Source organism: Asterias rubens, chromosome 3 (assembly GCF_902459465.1).
Source record: "Asterias rubens chromosome 3, eAstRub1.3, whole genome shotgun sequence".
NCBI lineage: Eukaryota > Metazoa > Echinodermata > Asteroidea > Forcipulatida > Asteriidae > Asterias > Asterias rubens.
The window spans coordinates 2525580-2546021 of record NC_047064.1 but is presented as its reverse complement, the minus strand read 5'-3'; the positions used below and the strand labels follow the sequence as shown (position 1 = coordinate 2546021).

The following is a 20442-nucleotide window of genomic DNA, read 5'->3' as shown; positions in this document are numbered from 1 at the left end:
GATATTTTGCAAAAGTACACTCAATTCCCCTGGTGCAGAGTGGTTTTTGATGCTGCATTTTAACTATTGAATATGCAGTGTTTAGATAATAGTTCTTGAAAACTTCTTCATAAGTCCGAACTGACTTCCCGTCTCGTCTTTCAAGCTGCTCGCTCGTCTTACATGTCAAAGGTCCTCCAATGTTTAGCTTGGCCACAGGAAGCTAAATTTTACAATGTTTTCAAAATTGCGCGTGGATTAAAATAAACAAAATACATGCTTGGCTTCCGACTTAAATATAAATGCATTTAAACTGCAATTCTTCAATATGTTTTCTCCCTTACCCGCCTTTTGTTAAAAGTTTAAACGGATTTCTATTCCTATTGTTACGCCATTGTATCTCAGATTTCTGAGCAAATTCTCATATTCCTCTACCTAATGTGGACACAGAAGGTAATGACGGTGACCCCGCCAACGATAACGGTTATCATCGGGAGATCAGACAATACGGAACCTGAAAAAATTAACGCACTTTCTTAGGTGTCACTGCTTAGGGCTAAATCAAATCCGTCAACATTATTCCTACCGCTGAAATGAAAAACTGGCTGAGAAATTTCGGCATAAAGAAACAAAAGCGGCCGGAAGAGAACGCTCAGGAGGCACGTCTCAGGTGGATTGGGCGTTCAATGGATCCAATTCATCCTATATGGTTTTAAAGCGCAACAGCGAACCTGAAACCTATTTGGACGATTTTTAAATGAAGGAACTTTCCAGACCAGTCTTTGCAATTGAAAGTGGTTACATTTAGGGAGAAAATTGATACGTTGCAATTCAATGCATGGAAAAGTAATGTCACACATAAGATAATATTATGCGCTTTAAGATATAAACTATGAAATCGAAACACTGCAGTAGTGTTTCTCAGGTGAATGCGAGTGGATAAAAAAAAAATACATTGGTGTTGATTGCGTTACACGTTATTGGCGTGGGCACGTACCTGCGCGCCAACAAACATAATGGCTATAAAACACCGAGTGACCTTTTATCCGGTCTTACAAAAAGCTCAAGCTTATCTTTATCGGCAATTTAATACCTAATTGTTGAAGTAAACAAGTTGATCAAACTTTACTGTATTTATTATGAAATATAATAAGAACTATGTTAAAACATATCAAATCTAGACCGTTCCATTTCAATTAGCTTCCCCTCGGAAATGGAACAGTCCAAATTGCAACTTGTGATTAAATTCTTCTGTTGACCCAATTAACCTGACGTCATCATCAGAATAATCTAGGATGCACCATATTGGTGGGCAATGTTACTGTGCGTTATTCAGTGAAGGGCGCATTTTAGGCGACGCGCCGTTTACATGTAAACCTTTTGCCGACCAACATGGTGAGCGTGGCATCAGTCGCCGCGTGCGACATGCGGGCATGGGGTCAATCTTGTACTCAGAAGCACCCAGTATTTGTATACTCAGTTAAATTGTAGTACAGCGTATTAACTTTGACCTCTGAATATTAAAGGCATACGTATAAAAATCCTGCAATAAGCTGTTGTTCATGGTTAGAGTGTCCCTCAACTTCTTGAAGTTGAAACCTCCTTGGAGTTAAATTGCAAGGTATTTGCAGACACTTTGGAAAACTGAAATTAAAATCTATGGGTTTCCATACAATGAGCAATAATGAAACTCCATGCTTCTTTCAAAGGCAAACAAAATTTACGATGAGGGGAAAAAAACAAAAACAATCATAACAAAGGAGAGGATAATTCCTCAGACATTTGCAGCCACCTTGCATAACTGAAATGAAAATCTGTGGGTTTCCATACTTTGAGTAACATGGTTCCATTCAAACTCAAGGTAAGATTCTTTCATAGGCAAACGAAAATTACTGTGAGGGAAAAAAAACAACAACAACAACAGGAACAAAGGGAAAAAAACATCATCAAACTGAATTCCTCAGACATGGAACACCTTGATCAAACACTACTTCTCAAGTAATCCAAACAGATCAACCTATTTATTCATTGATTTGTATTTGTGGTACAAATTGAAAGATGAATCTTCAAAGAAAAAAGAACCCGAAAGTAAGATTTTTGATTAATTGTAGCCAGCTTCACTGACTGGCGGTTTAGCCTCAGGCATCTAGTAATTTCTTAGTTCTGCAGCACGTCCGGAATCCGAGTACAGTTTATTTTGTTTACCACTTCCGAGATCTCTCAACAAGAAAACGAACTAGGTATATTTGTCAAATTCAACCTTATTACGTTAAATCCCTCACTTCCATGTGACAACAACTCAGAAACGTGATTGGGTTTATCCGAGTCAACACTAAACTACTCAAGGAGATTGCGGAGACGGTGTTTGTTTCAAAAATTCCCCACGAACGGATAAGCAATTTGCTGTTTATTTTGAATCCCGTAGAGTCGAGATCTGGATTGGGTACATAGATGGTTGCTATGATAACAACCGAACTCTGTTTGTTGAGAGACTACATTGGAGTGAGACAAATATCAAATAGAGCACTTACACGATTCTACCTAGATTCTAGAGTTTCTTCTTCATGCTTAGATGCAAGTTAAAGAAAGTTCTACTTTTCTGGGAAGTTTCTATTGCAATTTTGCATACTGGAAGCTCAATAATGCAACTTCGTTTCTGACAGCTGGGTCTTGAGTTGCCAAGATATTTGCCGATGACAACAAACGGAGGGTGCTTCTATTTGAAACTTTTAGTATGAAAAGTTTCAAGTAAGAGGACGTGCGGCGCGCAAGCCTGAAGGTCTCACAGAAATACATACAAAAATGATAACTCAGGATTTTTCAATACAAATTATGATAAGATAAGATAAGAAACTTTATTGTCCAAATAAGAAATTAAAAGTGTTGATTCCATTCGTACATAATAAAGTTCACAAAATGCCAATAGTAGTCCCCCCATTGAGCAGTGTCGTCAAAGCTAGTATTTAACTCTCTTACAAAAACGTTTTGCCAAAGGCATCACTGTTAAGGAAAGTAAATAAAAATTAATTATAATTAATCCCCCCATAAGAAAGAAACACAAGCAAAGAAATACATGCTACTTATTATCTTATGAAACTACATAACAAGTAGAATTGCCATCACTAGGTGGTTTACCCCATTGATTCACAGAGTTCAGCAGACCACACAATGCAGTAAGAGCATACCTAACACAAATATGAGCACAATCTACCACTACATGTACAACATTTAGGCCTTCTATTAAAACAAAATAACAAATTCCTTAAACACAAAAAAAACCAGCTGACTGAGACATTTAAAACTGCAATGCGTTTGATGGTTGAACCAAACAATAAACTATTTTGTATCAAAACTTCTACGTGACAAAATGATGACGGTAACTTAAGATAGCCTTACTCAATGCAGACATAGGCCTATGAAGTAAAAAACAAAAAGAAAACCTTTAGAGACGGTAGCGGCCACAAGTGGCTTGTGCCAAAATGCCTATAGCAGCCGGCTACAAGGTTTTTACTGACAAACTTTGATTGAAGAACTTACCAATATTTTAGCATTGTTCGGGCGTTTTGTGATGAATAAACCGAAATCAATGGTCTCAAAAGGATTAACAGCCATCAGAAATGCAAGCGAATTCTAGTTTATCAAATTGTCTTGTTGACAAAAATGGGTTATTTAATATGGAATGGAAACCTTTTGAGGTGTTGTAGGTGGCCGTAGATTGTCTTACAGGTTAACTGTGTGTTGTTAATTGTCAACATAATTCTAAGCCTACATCTGATATAAACAGACAATGAAACCCGTCTGTTTTTCGCCCACTGATGCTGTTATTATGCCTGTTATCCAAGTTTTTACTACGCCCACAGATGTTCTTGTTACGCCCATTATTCCAGTTCTTTACTACGCCCACTGATGTTCTTGTTACGCCCATTATTCCAGTTCTTTACAATGCCCACTGATGAAGTTTTTACGCCCATTATCCCAGTTTACCTGGGAAGATACAGGAAAGTAGAGTAGCCACCTGTTACCCAATGATGGATTGAATCCCCCCTCCCCCAACATACCCACCTGTCTCATTATGACTCTCTACTGTGACTCAACGGTCTCCATCTCCCCAGCCTCCTCAGCAGTGGCTTCCTCCCCTTCTTCATCCTTGACGCCCTCCGCAGGTGGCTCGTAAGCCTTCTCACTCGGAGTCACCACAACTCCATCCCAAACTGACATCTCGGTGGCTATCACTGCATGCAGAAAAATAAGAGAGAAAGAAGATCGACATCAAAGGGGATCGTTTTTAAAAAGGCAAGGGGCACCCAGGCACATTCTCCTCGGCTAAAGGGGACCCTATGAGGAATTCGTAAATTTCTACTGGCAGCATTTTAGGGGCAGCAAGGCAATGATGACAAGGGGGCATGGAGGTAATCACCCTCATTGCCTCTTTGAAGTATCAGGCCTGAAATTAGAACTCCCAAAAGCAAACATTGATGTCAAGGTCGTGGAAATGTTCACAAGGAGATCGCAAACATCATAGGTTAAACACCCCCTTCCCATCCCACCATCCCAAGGATACATTTCTGTCTCCGGGGTCTTGATGTTGAATAAGTACAGTTAAGCCAAGTAAACACAGACTCAGCTAGCTCCACCTGATGCAGTGACATATCACACTAATGTAAACTTAACCGTTATCCACCCTGGGGTAAAGTTATGGTCCAATGTTCAGCAACGATAGGATTTGAGGTCGCAGCGCGATGCGAGACACGCTGTATTTAGAACTGCTTCACTTCACAAAAAGGTACAATGCTCTAATTCAACTTTCTCCCAATTCCACTTTTATGCGTCAATAACTCAATCAGCCTGTGATAAAATGGTAGTAAGTTATCGGTGCTCCAACTTCATTTTCAATCACTTACTATACAATGACCAAGATATTAGACATCTCGGCCCAATTTCAAAGAACGGCACAGAAAAGTACAACATGCTTACTAGAATAAGGTCATCTGCCAAAATACCATTCCAAATGTACTATCTTTGACTGGCATCCTCCCCATTTTTTCTAAGCAGAAAATTGTCAGGCAAGATTTGCTGTGTGAGAAGCTCTATGACATTGGACCATGATTGTCTGAACAGCGTGTTACAAAATGTAGCTAGGATGAGAGAAGGTACCTGAAGCCGTTTTCACGAAACGCAAGGATTAATCCTAATGCCTAATCAAATCAAATAATATTGTTGTTCTCTTAATGATGTCCTTTTAACTTTTTAAAAATATTGTATCATAGTTGCAATTCAGTTTTTATGCTGTGATGGCTATTGTCAATAAACCTTTTATTTATCTATCTATCTATCTATCTATCCATCTAATCCTATCTTGAGTTAGGACGAGCAACCTGTCCTAACTTAGGATGGGTTCAATTCGTCCTAACGTCTTCAGATACGGAACTGAACTCGTCCTAAGATTGATCCTAAGTTAGGAAGAGTTGATCAAATCAACGACAGGTAATACCAATAGTAAACACAACGCACACAATAATCAATTAGTACAGCACCCAATAAAATGCCCTTGCATTCTGCTGAAGTATAGTCACAATAACATCCCATACCAACCCAGGCATCTTGAGATATAAAAGCGTAATAGAAGCACCGTAAGCACATGTTGTACATCTATAGAACACAAACCGACACAGAACATTGACAAACAAACTCCGATATCAATCGCTAGATTGGTCTGTCATTTTCATAAAACCCGTCCAGCATACTTTATAACTTCACTCCGACGCCCAGACACTTGATCCAATTTACAGCATCTCCCACCTATCCCGTTTTTGTGTGTGTGGAAGGCATTTTTTATAGTATCAATACGGCACTCAATTTATCTGGTTTCGCGGTCACAAATAGATCAGTATCGGCCCTCTGCCCATAGGTGTGCATGTTAAACAGACATAGTGATACACCTTCCCTACATAGCAGTTGCTATTTCACATTACTCTTTTTTCTCGTGGAGCGTATGTTAACTGTTGTTCAGTCGTGGAAATTTGTACCGCGAATGGAAATGTGACACTCCACCGCCTGCAACTAGAAACCCAAAACGGCTGCCACTGATAGAAATATATCAAGCACTCTGGAATAATTCATGCATTCCAATTAAAGTTATGAGCCAAATCAATGTAATGACCAATGCAAAGCAGTCACTTGGGTGGTTTCAAAAACTCAACCCCAAAAAAGAATTTCACGTTGTGAGGCAGCAGAAATTTAAATAGTTTTCTACTAACGATGTACTTCTGAGCAGCGTTGTAGCCACGGTGGGAGGTGCTGGGCGGGCCTGCCCAGAACTCTCAAATTTAGCCCAGCACTCCGAGCAAAATACATTATGCTGCCCAGCACACATTTTAAATATTGTCCACTTTGCATTGGTCTGAGACACAGCTAATGATAAGGAGTGAGAAAGAAAACAATCATGGCCCCATGATACAAACAGTTTGGAAACCTGGCCCCACTTTTAGCAATAATGGCCCCATAATTAAACATGAATAGTTTTGTTGATCTCCTTGCCCTCGGTAGACTTCCAACAAAATTTGATTTATTGCCCACCACTAAATTTGGTCTAGCTACAACCCTGCTTCTGAGTAAGAGTACATTTTGAAGAACTAGAAAAAATAATTAGTGACGTTTTGACCCTAGCAGTGTTTTTGCTCGGGGGCTAAAAACATCAGTCCACTCACATTTTATTTCTTCATGTATACCCCAAGTCCTTTTGGTTGGTAAGTGGTTTGCAATGGCTAATTCTATTTTCTTACTTTGAAAAAAAAAACAACATTTTGCGTAAGTCTACCGCCACCACTAGCTTCATGTAAACCATTGAACGCATTAATTTATTACCTATGCACACTTAATAATAATAATAATAATAATAATAATAATAATAATAATAATAATAATAATAATGCTACACCCGCGGTCAAATGTTAGTAGACTCTACCTTCCGAGGTCAGAGGGCGGAAGGGGGTTGCTTAGCGTGGCGGACAGTGTTAACATCGAGCGCAGAAGCTTGCATTGTCATGTCAGGAGGACCGAGGAGAGCTTGTTGAAAGTTGCACAAAGGTACACGAGGGCAGACGAAGTTGGGCCGAAAGAGTACAAGAGGGAAAGGAAGGAGGAAAGACATCAAGATTGGAGGAACAAACCACTTCATGGCCGGTTCTTGAGGTGTACTGAGGAAGTGGCCAGCAGCAAGTCATGGAATTGGTTAAAGAGTGGAGAATTAAAGAAGGAAACAGAGGGCTTGATTACTGCGGCGCAAGACCAGTCTCTAAGGACAAATGTAATGAAGGCAAGGATAGAGAAAGCAAACGTCTCTCCTATGTGTAGAATGTGCAATAAAGCAGAGGAGACTCAATTTCATATTGTTAGCGAATGCAGTAAGATGGCCCAGACGGAGTACAAAGGAAGACATGACAAGCTGGCCAAGGTGATTCACTGGGATCTGTGTAAGAAGTATGGTGTCAAAGTACTTGCGAAATGGTACGACCATGTTCCGGAGAAAGTTGTAGAGAACGACCAGGTCAAGATCCTATGGGACTTTAACATTCAGACCGATCATGTTATACAACATAGGCGTCCGGATGTTGTGCTATTAGATAAGACGAAGAAGATGTGTCATCTCATTGACATAGCGGTGCCAGGTGATATAAGGGTAGCTTCGAAGGAGATGGAAAAGATCGAGAAGTACCAGGACCTGGCCAGGGAACTTCGTAAGATTTGGCAGGTAAAGGTAAAAGTAGTCCCCGTGGTGGTTGGAGCACTTGGCACCATTCCCAAAGCACTGGGGAAACATCTAGATGAAATAGGGACAAATGTGAGGGTAGATCTATTACAGAAGGCAGCGCTTTTGGGAACAGCGAGGATCCTGAGAAAGACCCTTGAGATCTAAGGCTACGGAACGTAGCCCGGCTTGAGGAGTTACCGGCACAAAGGAAAATGAGATCTTTCTTTTGCATGCTGTGATAAAATGAAATGAAGTAATAATAATAGTAATAATAATAGTAATAATAATAATAATAATAGTAATAGTAATAGTATTACAGTAATAGTATTACAGTAACAGTAACAGTAACAGTAACAGTAACAGTAACAGTAACAGTAACAGTAACAGTAACAGTAACAGTAACAGTAACAGTAACAGTAACAGTAATAGTAATAGTAATAGTAATAGTAATATAGTAATAATAATACTGGTCACTGGGCCTTAATTCACTCCTTAAACCATCTCAGCTCCCTGGTGGGGAGTATGTAGCCTTATGCAACATAAATATGCGCTACTCGGCTAAATCAATCACAAGATCATCAATCTGCCCTCACAGATACCCATTTACCCCTGGGTGGAGAGAAGCAATTAAAGTTAAGTATCTTGCTCAGGGACACAAGTGTCAGGACCGGGATTCGAACCCACACTCTGCTGAACAGAAGCACCAGAGCTTGAGTTCGGTGCTCCTATCCACTCAGCCACGACAACCTATACTGTACATTATTATTGATATAACTGTAATGCGCAATGACATCTGATACTCAAAAAACTGGGGAGACTGACACAATTATCTGCCTGTTAAAAACCAACTGAACAGCCCTCTTCTCTTAATGGATTCTACGACACGTACCCGTACTGGTAATAAAAACAAGACCACTGAAAAAAGAAAAAGAAAAAAAAGGGGGCGCTTGAAGGCAGGATTGACAATTACAGACGACAATTAGAGGACATTGGATTTAATTTTGTCATTCTACAGAAAAGTCGCGAAACTCTAACAAAAGAAAGTCCATCAGGAACGTGGCTTTAGATGCAGACTCTGATTATTTCAGAGAGCCCAACCATATCCCAGACTGGCTACACAATCATGAACACACAAGATTAAATAAATACCTCCAACGGCCAACATTGCACTGTACAGTTTACCTAAAGCAATATACTGCTGGCTTTTCCATTCTGCTAATTGTCTGAGGCTAGTGTCACCTTCTACCTCCATGGTGTCACACACGGTGTATTAGAAACTCTGGAATGTCAATATTGATGTTTTGCACATGCTTTGCTAATTGGGAAGATTGCTAAAGCCCTCGCGTTTCTGCTTTAACAAACAACCAGACTGAACTCACGTCAGGGTAGCAGAAATTTGAAAATTAGAATCAAACCAACACACCACAAACAGAACGTCCTGTTTACCACATGGCAAGTTGTAAATAGCTACGTCAATGTATCTTATAACATGAATATATCATGGAGAGCTTCATAACTACTTTTTCTAGACCTTTATTTCTCTATTCCTTATATTAATGCAAGTATAGGAAAGTGGGAGGGCAGTTGTATTTTGACCATGGGTGAGGAATCAAGTTCAAGCACAACAAGTGCATGACTTTGATTTGAGCACAGATTTCTTTCTTAAATCTGAGTATTAAGTATGGACTCAGAGTATTTTGCCTGCGGAGTAGAAAATCAAGTATGAGTGCCATTGAAATGCTACTCAAGTAGAACTCAAGTACAGGTACATTGTACATGTAGTACTCGAGTACAGGTATCAGTATCTAATTATTATTATTATTTTTTCATTTTTTCACAGGACTCCGGAAAGTACTGAGTTTACAGTGCTAACACACATCGGTGTATGGGTAAAAACCAAAACTAATATGAGTTCTACAAAACTAAAAATCACACTTCACACTTTAACCTGGCCCAATTTCTAATAAATGCACGACTTGCACAGTCCATTGCCCATTTAAACAAAGAGTAGGTTTCCATTGTTTGGTTGTCAAATTGTCACCAATAATAGGCTTTCTGAGCACAAGGCTGGTGTCGACCTTCTATGAAGGTCAAACTCTTTAACAATGCATGTGCAACCGGAACGGACTGTACAACAGGGTAAAACATTTAAGATACTATTGTCTACCTGATAAATAAATATGTACATGTAAGCTGTGTGTACACCCTTAGAATTTGAGAACACCATTACACCAAATATGGTTAAATACAAGAGCAAGATTAATGATGGTGTTTTCCTTGTGTGTGATCGTCTAAACAAATAGGAAACTGTGATAATAATTACCATAGATCGGGGACAAAGAATATTAATTTGGGTTTTTACCCATACACCAATGTATGTTAGCACTGGTTACTCTGTACTTTCCCGGGTCCTGTGAAAAAAATTATCACAGGCATAATACTCGGGTGGGATTTGAACCCATAACATTTGCAATTCTAGAGCAGTGTCTTACCAACTAGACTACCAAGGTTGATTGATTGAGAGGCAGTTCGAATCCTATGTTTTGGCAGCGGGCACCGCAACGATATAACAGATGTTAAATTTGCATCGGGGATAAAGAATATTAATTTTCATAATAATAATTATAATATTGCCCAACATCAAACCAGTCGCTGGGCTCTATACAATTCATACAATAATTGAATTTATGGCTAAATTATGTGCTACGACTAATTTCCTAGAATATGTAGGATTAATTAAGGCAGCAAAAATATCCACTGGTACAGAGTTGATGGGAACTCTGGAAATTTGGTACTTAATTAATTAATTAATTAATTAATTAATCAAGTCCTCATCTTAGAATCACATTCTTAGATTTCATCTATGAATCAAGTAACAAAGTGAAGAAAAAAAACTCTGTTTGAAATTAAAAGTCTGCTCTCATTTTTATTGATGTGACTGGTAACATCATTAAGGAAGGCGGCTCATGACATTTAAATGCTTCAACGTCCGACACATGAGTAACACTTGTTGACTGAACTAAGGCAAAATAGAAAACTACTAGATAAATGTCCACTTGATGCGCCCGGGCATGACTACATTTGGAGTGGTCAAGTCAGAGTTATTTCTCCGGCGCGAATAATAACTCCCCAAAAAGAGTCGAAGCACGACCAAGGAGGAGATAAAACACACTTTCCTAACAGCTCTGCAAACAGAAGGATCCGCGCAATATCCCCCAAAAGACTCCACGCGGCACTACAGATTTATTATTAAATTTGGTTTGGACCCATCACTGGAAATTTATGGACGTGTACCCACTATTTCATATCCTCTAGCCTTTTCTTTCTTCATTTTCTCCTCGGATGGTTATATTAAAAAATAACCCGAGGCAAATCTTGAAATATTATGGAGAAGGAACAAACAATGAATGCCTCAGAAGAAAGTTCTTATGATTTGTAATGATTGATATTGTGTAAGTATCTGCACAGCATACGTGTACATTTTACATATGCATGCTTTTACTGTGTGAACAACCAAGACAAGTTTATCATTGGTTCTATTTAAGGGGTACACTGCCTTTAAATCTCTCCAAATTTTGCTAAATGGATTTACTCTGTTTCCTTTTTAAAGACAGTGGACACTATTGGTAATTGTCAAAGACTAGTCTTCACAGTTGGTGTATCTCAACATATGCATAAAATAACAAACCTGTGAAAACTTGAGCTCAATCGGTCGTCGAAGTTGCGAGATAATTAAAGAAAAAACACCCTTGTCACAAGAAGTCGGGTGCTTTCAGATGCTTGATTTCGAGACCTCAAATTCTAAACTTGAGGTCTCGAAATCAAATTCGTGGAAAGTTACTTCTTTCTCGAAAACTACTCCACTAAAGAGGGAGCCGTTTCTCAAAATGTTTTATACTACCAACCTCTCCCCATTACTCTTTACCAAGTGAGGTTTTATGCTGATAACTATTTTGAGTAATTACCAATAGTGTCCACTGCCTTTAAGAGTTAATCATACATAGATACACCTACTGTAATGTACATGTACAGTGTGCTGCAGTTTCTGAGTAGTGATAAAACAATACATAAATTTGAACTGAAAAAAAAATCATTCTATTAATTATACGGTCCTTCTTTTTGTGGAGTCAAATTGGTTTTAGGTGGAGTTTTTTAAATTATTTATTGGCCGATTAAAAAAACTTGGCTGAATAAAAAAGTCGCAACCAGAGGCCGGAACGGAATTTTAATTACAAAATAATAAACAAGGGGGTAAAGAAATAATTAAAGCCTAAAAGCCAATTAATTTTTTTAATTAACCAGATTTTTACAAAAAGCAAAAACTAGTGAATACACAGAAATAAAAACAATAAAAAGACGGAAGGCAATGCATGAAAATGGATCAGCCAAAGTGATAATCAAAAACAACATTTTAAGACTCTATTTAAAATGGAAACTTCTTGTCTTTTCTCACTTGGGTTCTTGGCTAGTCTAGTGATTATGTCGACTTTTCTAGGAGTCCTTCGCTTCACAAATGAAAAGAAACTCTTCTTCAAAACATCTGCATAGAAGATTCATTTTATAACAAACACTTTTTAAAATAGCACAAAGCACCCAATCTGAAAACAATATTCAAAGACTGCATCAAACACCAGGCTTGGAATTACATGTACCTGCAGATTACACCCTCTGGTCTTTGACTTGCTGCCCCCTTCACAGGTTTCCCATTGACTTTAAGATATTCCAATGGAAGTGCCCTTTTTTTAAATGAAAACCACCTTGCCCTTTCAAAGATGAAGTTCAAGGCCTGAAAATACATGCTGGAAATTTTACAAAAACATTCCGTAACAGCTGCGTCTTTTTAAGTTTCTATTTTAGAGCAAACTGCAAACTAATTCACAGATTGCCTTTGAATTGTTCTTCACCATGTGGTCAAGTTTCAGTTAAAACTGCATACAATGCTAAACTGACCACAGATTGGACTCTTTATGCAGGTGCAGAATTTTAACTCAATTCTAATCTTGTTTACAGCCAACCTTGAGGCCGCAGCCAACTGTACCTGGTGTTGTCCAACATGTAAAACAAAAACAGCTTGGCACAACACCAAGCTTTCTGTGTCACGTTTAGCCATCTGCCACATTTTTGTCCCCATTTTTGTTATTCAAGTTTATGCACTTTAAAGTTCAAGGACAAAGTGCCCATCAGGAATCACTGCAGATTTCATCACTTGGCCCTTAGGGGCCCCAGCTCCAAGTGGACCTCATACTGCAAAAAAATGTCATGCTTTGTGTTCGCAAAGCAACACCAGTAGAGCTTTCACACTAGTAATTCTGATCATCTGTTTCTTTATTAGCCATTGTGATGATAGCATAAGGCACTTTCTTGTATCTTTATTGCAAGCCCAAAATAAGTAGCCTGAACAATTGACATGACCAGAGCAGCCCAAAAGGTGACACATTGGACAAGCCTGCCCTCTCTTGTCTTTGTGCCAACTTTAATGTACTTGTGTTATATCCAATAATATGTATCCAAAGAGTTTACTGTGGAGCTTAGATTTCAAACACATGGTGCACTAAGAAAAAGGAATCTATGAAGCTTGATCCCCACTTTTTTGTGGCTTGAGAAAAAGGAGAAACACATTGAATTATTTTAGACGCGATGAAGATAAAGCAAGGGCAATTTCTCACTGAGCCAGGCCTGGTACAATCAGAGAAGAGTTCAATCACGAACATGGTCAATACATTGGTGCCATGTCAAGTGTTCCACTAGGAATTCACATTTCACGCCTAGAGAGATGCTCTTTGTTGAAGAAAAACTGCCTAACCCTTGAAGACGAATAATGGGCCCGTAGATAACATATTGTGTCATAGTTTATACTTATCAAGTAATAAACCAAACGGGAAACTGACTGTCAAAATTTGAATTAATTAGGGGTTGAACAAAAGCAAAATTTAAAAGAGCATGATTTGAATCTGTGAGTGCCAGATTAACATGCCTGACTGAGCCATCTAGCCTTAAATGTTGGAAGTCTCACTATTTTATAGTTTTCAAAAGTTGTTTTCTAATTTGATTAGTATATATGGGCCATGCCGTCCCACACAATGCACATTATAGGCAACCAGCTATTCACAGAACCTTCTTGGGTATAAATAGGCGCTGAGTGTGCCTTTTAAAATTACATGGTTCTCAAACTTTTTTGAAAATTTAGAGGTTGGCATATCTTGTCTGTTTACAAGCATTTTAATATGAGTATTTTTAAACAAATTGGTTACACTTTTTTATAGTAAAGTTGAGAAGTGGTGTCTCAACTTGCCCATATCAGTTTTTACTAGGCAATGTACATCAGGCTAGTGTCCATGTAAGGGTGATCCCTGCATGAACATGTAACTAAACGTGAATGAAGTCACCTATGTAATATAATCTCATCTTGAATGGTTTAACTACCAGTACGCTGCTAAGAGCTAAGTATGTTTTGGGTTTTTGTTTTCTCAACATTACAGCTATTGGCTTTCGAAGCACATGTACATGTAATCTCCTCAGAGGAATTAACATATTATATTACACAGTATAGCAGCAAAGATGAATAAATACATACATGTACAGTCTTTGTTCTGAAAAATCTCTGAAAATCTCCTCACTCCTTTTCCAGCCACCACCAAAGCTTATGGGCAAAGAGCTTTTCAAGTTGCATCCCATGAACTCTAGAGTTCACTCCCCAATGGTATAAAAAAAAAGCTCCTCTCTAGAACAGTTTAAGTCTGATTTGAAGACACATCTTTTTGTTAAATAACTTGTATATTTCATAGTATGCACTTTGTAGTTCTTTTTGTAATTTCTGTAATTTTTGTATTTAATAGTCCTGGTTTCACTCTTTCACTTTCCAAAGGCGCTTTGAGACGTCATCGTAATTTGGCGCCATATAAAAACTGTTCATTATTATCACCCCAAATAAAGCCTCAAACACTACATTACAAGTGATGTAACCTTAAACATAGCAAGACATACTTGAAACTTCGGGTTCAAAAGGTGAATTACACTAGAAGTACGAACCTCTGTACTTCAACTCCTGTGTTGACATTGAAGGAACTTTAAGAGTCAGACAAAATCTAATTCATATACAGGAATGTCAACTATCAATTTATGCATTAATAATTCCAGCCCAAGGCCACCGGTATGATTTAAAGTTCAAAGTCATTAGAGTCAATGGACATTTTCCATTATCTTTTCACATTAATTAGCGGAGACGTCAAGTACCCAGCGCTGATGGGGCTACCTTGGCCCAGTGTAAAGCTATACCTCTGAAAGATACTAAACACAATTATAAGACACTTTTCAATCATCTATTTTCCAGTAATATCCGGGGTGGAGGAGAGAGATGTATTAGACCTTGTAATTCTAAGCCGGGCGGATACGTTAAAGGAATCATGTTTATTTCACTGTAACAACAGAAACAGCTTTGCGGGAGCATTAGTGCATACAAGAAAACACCTTGCTTTGTGGAGACTGGCCTTCATTGGTGGTTGTAAATGTAGTCTCATACTAAAATAAATTCAAACATATATTTGGCATGTGTTTTGAGGATCGGTACAAGCATAAAGCTGACGTGAGTTAAGTCAAGGTATATTAAAAGTGTACTTTTTGCAAAATTTCAAATAAAAAAAATAAAAAGATTAATAAATGTCACTTGCATTTCACGCCACTCACATTTCAAATTTCAAGGGCCTCCTATTAGAATCTGGTTGGTATTTTGTTTTGATGCTTTGTGCTTTTATACTTGGTATTGGTGGGAGAAGCAAATTTTCAATTGCCAACAATACAATCACAACCAGTTGTGGGAGCTTTCCGTCACTCGCATTTCATACCTCTCTGCATCCAACAACTGTGCACCTACAAATCTTAAAGAAAAGTCATGGGCAGATTATTATTTTTCTTTCTTAAGTGATGCGTGTACATGTAGTACACTTTTATACACATTACTTCCCTCAAAACTATCTTTGTACACATTCTTATAATAGAAAATGGTACCGTCAGTCGCATTACATATCGTCACTCGCATTTCACGTCACTCGCATTTCAAATTTCAAGGGCCTCCTATTAGAATCTGGTTGGTATTTTGTTTTAATACTTTGTGCTTTTATACTTGGTATTGGTGGGAGAAGCAAATTTTCAATTGCCAACAATACAATCACAACCAGTTGTAAAAAATAATAAAAAAGGGAGCTTTTCGTCACTCGCATTTCATACCTCCCTGCACCCAACAACTGTGCACTTACAAATCTTAAAGAAAAGTCCTGGGCAGATTTTTGGTATGAAAGGTATAAGGTCATACTACTAAATTGCATTAAAATTTGGTAAAACTGCTTTTTTATGGGAAAAATGCAAACAAATGAACAAAATGCACATAAATATTTCATTTTTTAAGCCAAACATAACAAGGAAGAAACGTGACATATTTCATAGAAAACAATAACTATTTGACTAAAAAGGTTATTTTCCTGGTCCTTACATTCGATAGCACTAACTTAAAAATAAAAAGGAAGTTCAGGGGTTAATTTGATTTTGTGGGTCCCTGTTCGCTTGGAATTGCACAAATAAAAACATTTTAAAAAAAAAACTTATAAATAAATAACAAACAGACAACAAAAGTAAATAATTAAACAAATAAATAAATAAGTTAACTTGTACATTCAAACTATTATATAAAGTGAATATCTGGAATCTATTTTCCACTCTTACTCTGAAAAAAAACCTTAGAATCCAGAGGGATTCACTATGTAAAAAAGTAATTTTGCGATAAAGGAATACAAGAGTGACAGCGAGGTCTTTAAAGAGGAAGGGAAATGTCAAACTCAATTTTGTGGTGTATTCATTTTGGAGTCCTCCTGTGAGTGCAAAAAAACTACAGGTCTCTAACCTCACAATAAATTTGTGTATAACGACATTCGATACTCTCCAAGCTTGAAATTTGTCAAAATCCAAAATATCCCATGACATCATTCTGAGAAGAATGGGTGTGTGAACTTTTTTACGGGGATGTTTTGTTTCATTTTGAGAGAGAAATTTGACAACGTTTGGATTCCAACAACTAACTAGTCTTTAAATTCCACGCAGGAAAATTTCAACAGTCACAAATGATAAATTTAAGGCTGTTTTGATTGAATAACATTATCAGACAGAAATGAACCAAAACATTAAAAATGTTCAGACCCATTTAATCTCAAAATGATGTCATCGGATGTTTTGGATGTTGACAAATTTTGCCTCAGAAGGGTATCGTCTGCAATACCAATTAACGCAATGATAATGCGAGCTTGAGAGCAAGTACTTTTTCTCCACTCACATGTCGATACTATCTATTGGGAAATAAGTACATCACAAAATTGAATTTGACATTTACCTTGCTCTTTAAAAGCCATTTAAAACCGGCAGGGTTGTGACTGTGCGATAAATGACCGTGTGATAAATTACCGAACCATAGGTGATGTCCTTTAACGCACGGCTACAGCCCCGGGTTTTAAATGGCCATTTAAGACTGAGTCACCACTCTTTTATTTCCATTCATAAATACCTTTCAAATAAAAACCTTCAAAAAACCTTTAAAAATTAAGAAAAAAATGTGACAACTTAGACTCAGCTCACCTTGACTCTGTTTTGAATAATTAACCATGTTTGGTGCTAAGAAGCTCCTTGCACAATTGTAGAACTTGCGCGCTTAAGTTTTTCAAACAGATTGCATGTACAATTCAAAGTTTCGTAAGCCAAATATGGCTTTAAATTTGAGAGCTCTGCACAATTATCTGATAGCACCCTCTTTTGAGGCAACTTCACCAGGCTGTGTTCAAAGACTCCTCAACCGGTTTATATTGCATGCTTTAAACATGACCACGTGATCTCCTCTCGACCAATCAGATTGGATCTATCCAAAAGGATATTATGAACCACTGAATGTCTTTTATCTCAAGACGAAATATTTTCATCCGACAATGACGAAAATAAACAATAATACATTAAAGACCCTGGACACTATTGGTAATTGGCAGAGACAAGTCTTCTCACTTGGTGTATCTCAACATATGCATAAAATAACAAACCTGTCAAAATTTGAGCTCAATTGGTCGTCAAAGTTGTGAGATAACAATGAAAGAAAAAACACCTTGTCACAAGAAGTTGTGTGCTTTCAGATGCTTGATTTCGAGACCTCAAATTCTAAATCTGAGGTCTCGAAATCAACTCCGCGGAAAATTACTTCTTTCTCGAAAACTACGTCACCTCAGAGGGAGCCGTTTCTTCCAATGTTTTATACTATCAACCTCTCCCCATTATTCGTTACCAAGTAAGGTTTTATGCTAATAATTATTTTTAGTAATTACCATTAGTGTCCACTGCCTTTAAGGGAATCTTAACACAAAACAACAAAATACCCGGTTGACAAAAAACCCACTCGCTACGACTACACAACCTCTTAGGGCATTTGACTTAATTCACACTACTGTTGGATTAACATACATCTAAGATGACAAACTACCCATAACAAGTACAAGACGTTGCCTTGTGACCTGCTTGACAGAGCACCAGTTAATACATGTTGTATGGTTTAAAGAGGTTAAGCCAAGGACAAACAAACAAAGCACATTCTGAAAAAAACAAATTTTCCTTTGTGGCTTTGCTGTAACTGGCCCTTGACCTTCTGCCCAAAATCTTTTAATTTTTAAAGTTGTATAGCATTTCAATCTCATCACCAAATAATACTATCCATAAAATGTAGGTGTACATGTACCTTGCGCGACTTTTGCATACATTGTAAAAAATTAACAAAGAATTTAATATCAAAATAGGATGAATAGGCCACCTACATATAGATGCAGACATCCAACTTCAAACTGTCAAAATAAAAAAAAGGAAAGTGTCCAGCACAGTAAGACTTTTTAAAATTTTCAAAGGCACAGTTGAGAAACCCAAAATGAGGACATCATCCGATCAGATAGCAAGTGGAATGCACGCTACATGTAGTTACATTGCTGGCTGATACCTTCGCACTGTACTTCCTTCTTCATATGGTGGAACTGGCTCTCCCTCCCTGTCCCGCCCCCCTCAAGCTACCCCATCCCCTCTCCCCTCCCCCAGGCTGGTCAATTAACACAACAGCCCCAGCAAGTCAGTGCCCGTACAGCATCTAGCTGTCAGGCAGGTTACTATATTTACACGGGTGTGCAGCGTAATTATGTATACACCTGCTGGTTTGAAACATTCAGCTCCAAAAAGAGTACATTAATGATCCTGAAGGGATACAACATGATTAGGGAAAAGAAGAGGGGGGGGGGGTTACACATAACAAGTATTTCGTTAAAAATCACATCTCAGAAAGACTTTTCCAGGGTCAAAACGTCAGGCCGTTAACGTTTTTTGCATATGTACCATAGGTCCTTTTGGTTGGTAAGCAAATTGCCTCAGATAATTTGTTTTTCTCATAAAAATCACATAATTGATCTCCAACAACTCTGTCAATTTATCAATATTTGACTGCCTATTTTTCACCCCTATCTGCAGCACTCCAAACTGTTCATCAGCACTCTAAACTGTTCACCAGGCACTCTGTGGTATAACCAAATCAAAAGTTGACTAGATTTGCATATGCCAGCCATCACTCACTAATACGCTATCAGAATGCACGGCACAAGTTTTAGCGTCTCATTCGCAATTCAATCCGGGCATTGATCGTGGGATGCCTCGTCCTCCCCTCTTCAGTTGAAGAAGCAATTGCTAGACACTCCTTAAGTATCCTCCTGAAACAAAAGCCAAGGTAGCTAAGCCACTGTTACCAAAAACCAATCTTGCACTCATCGATCGGCATGGTAACTGGGCCAGGGGGAAAGCAAGTGTGTTGCCGTGGTCTCATTACAGAGGAGAGTATTGATGAATGTGTAGCCGAGGCTAGATTGATGACAGTGTACTGTGTTGGTTTGCAATGATACCTCACTAGGATCAAGGACATGTACACTCCTTTTTACATACACTCCAAAATGATTGCTTATTATTAATTACACTGCTAAAACATACATTAACCTTGGCACAACAAATGCCATTTAGGATTAAGTACTGCTCAAAGTAGACCCAAAAAACAAATTCAATATCTAAATTGTAGAAAACAATTTTACCCATTATTTCAGTAATCTGATTTATAATTTGTTTTTACTGTGCTCACACCGATATAAAGAACTGTATACTCAGTCATTTATGTGATTTTGGAACAAAGAGCCATTCAAACACCTACATATTTTCCTTGTACTGCATCTCTTTGGAACTCCTTGCCTGGTGCATGTTTCTATACTGTTTTTAGACTAGGAATATCAAATCCCACAATCAGCTCCCATGATTAGTTTTTTCCCAAATCCCACAATCAGCTCCCATGATTAGTTTTTTCCTTGTAGCTCTCACCAAGAGCGGCTTATAAAAGCCGTGTTTTGGGCAAACTTTCATTACAAACCTAACAACGAAACAGTGGAAATGCGCCGTTATTAATACGCATAGCGCACAGAATAGGCCAATGAGAAAACTCCTTCTAACCTGTATATGAGAGCGCCCTACTCCAGAGACGCCATACGCAAACGGTCTATGTAAATGATCATGGGTACCTTTCATCACGTTTTATGCAACCTGAAATGATTGCAAGCAAGTTGTGCTGAAAGAAAACACTCGTGGAGCCCACAACAGCATGCAACTTGGCTTTTGGCCAC

At 38.1% G+C, this 20442-nt stretch overlaps 1 protein-coding gene across 1 annotated transcript in view; it reads right to left on the bottom strand.

Moving 5' to 3' along the window:
* Window positions 1-4059: 4059 nt before the first annotated feature.
* LOC117287977 (interleukin enhancer-binding factor 2-like) overlaps window positions 4060-20442 on the bottom strand; it is a 75455-nt gene continuing 59072 nt past the window's right edge. Inside the window, exon 12 of the mRNA XM_033768642.1 lies at window positions 4060-4211. Within this exon, the coding sequence (XP_033624533.1) occupies window positions 4060-4211 (152 nt within the window). The remainder of the gene's footprint in view (window positions 4212-20442) is intronic.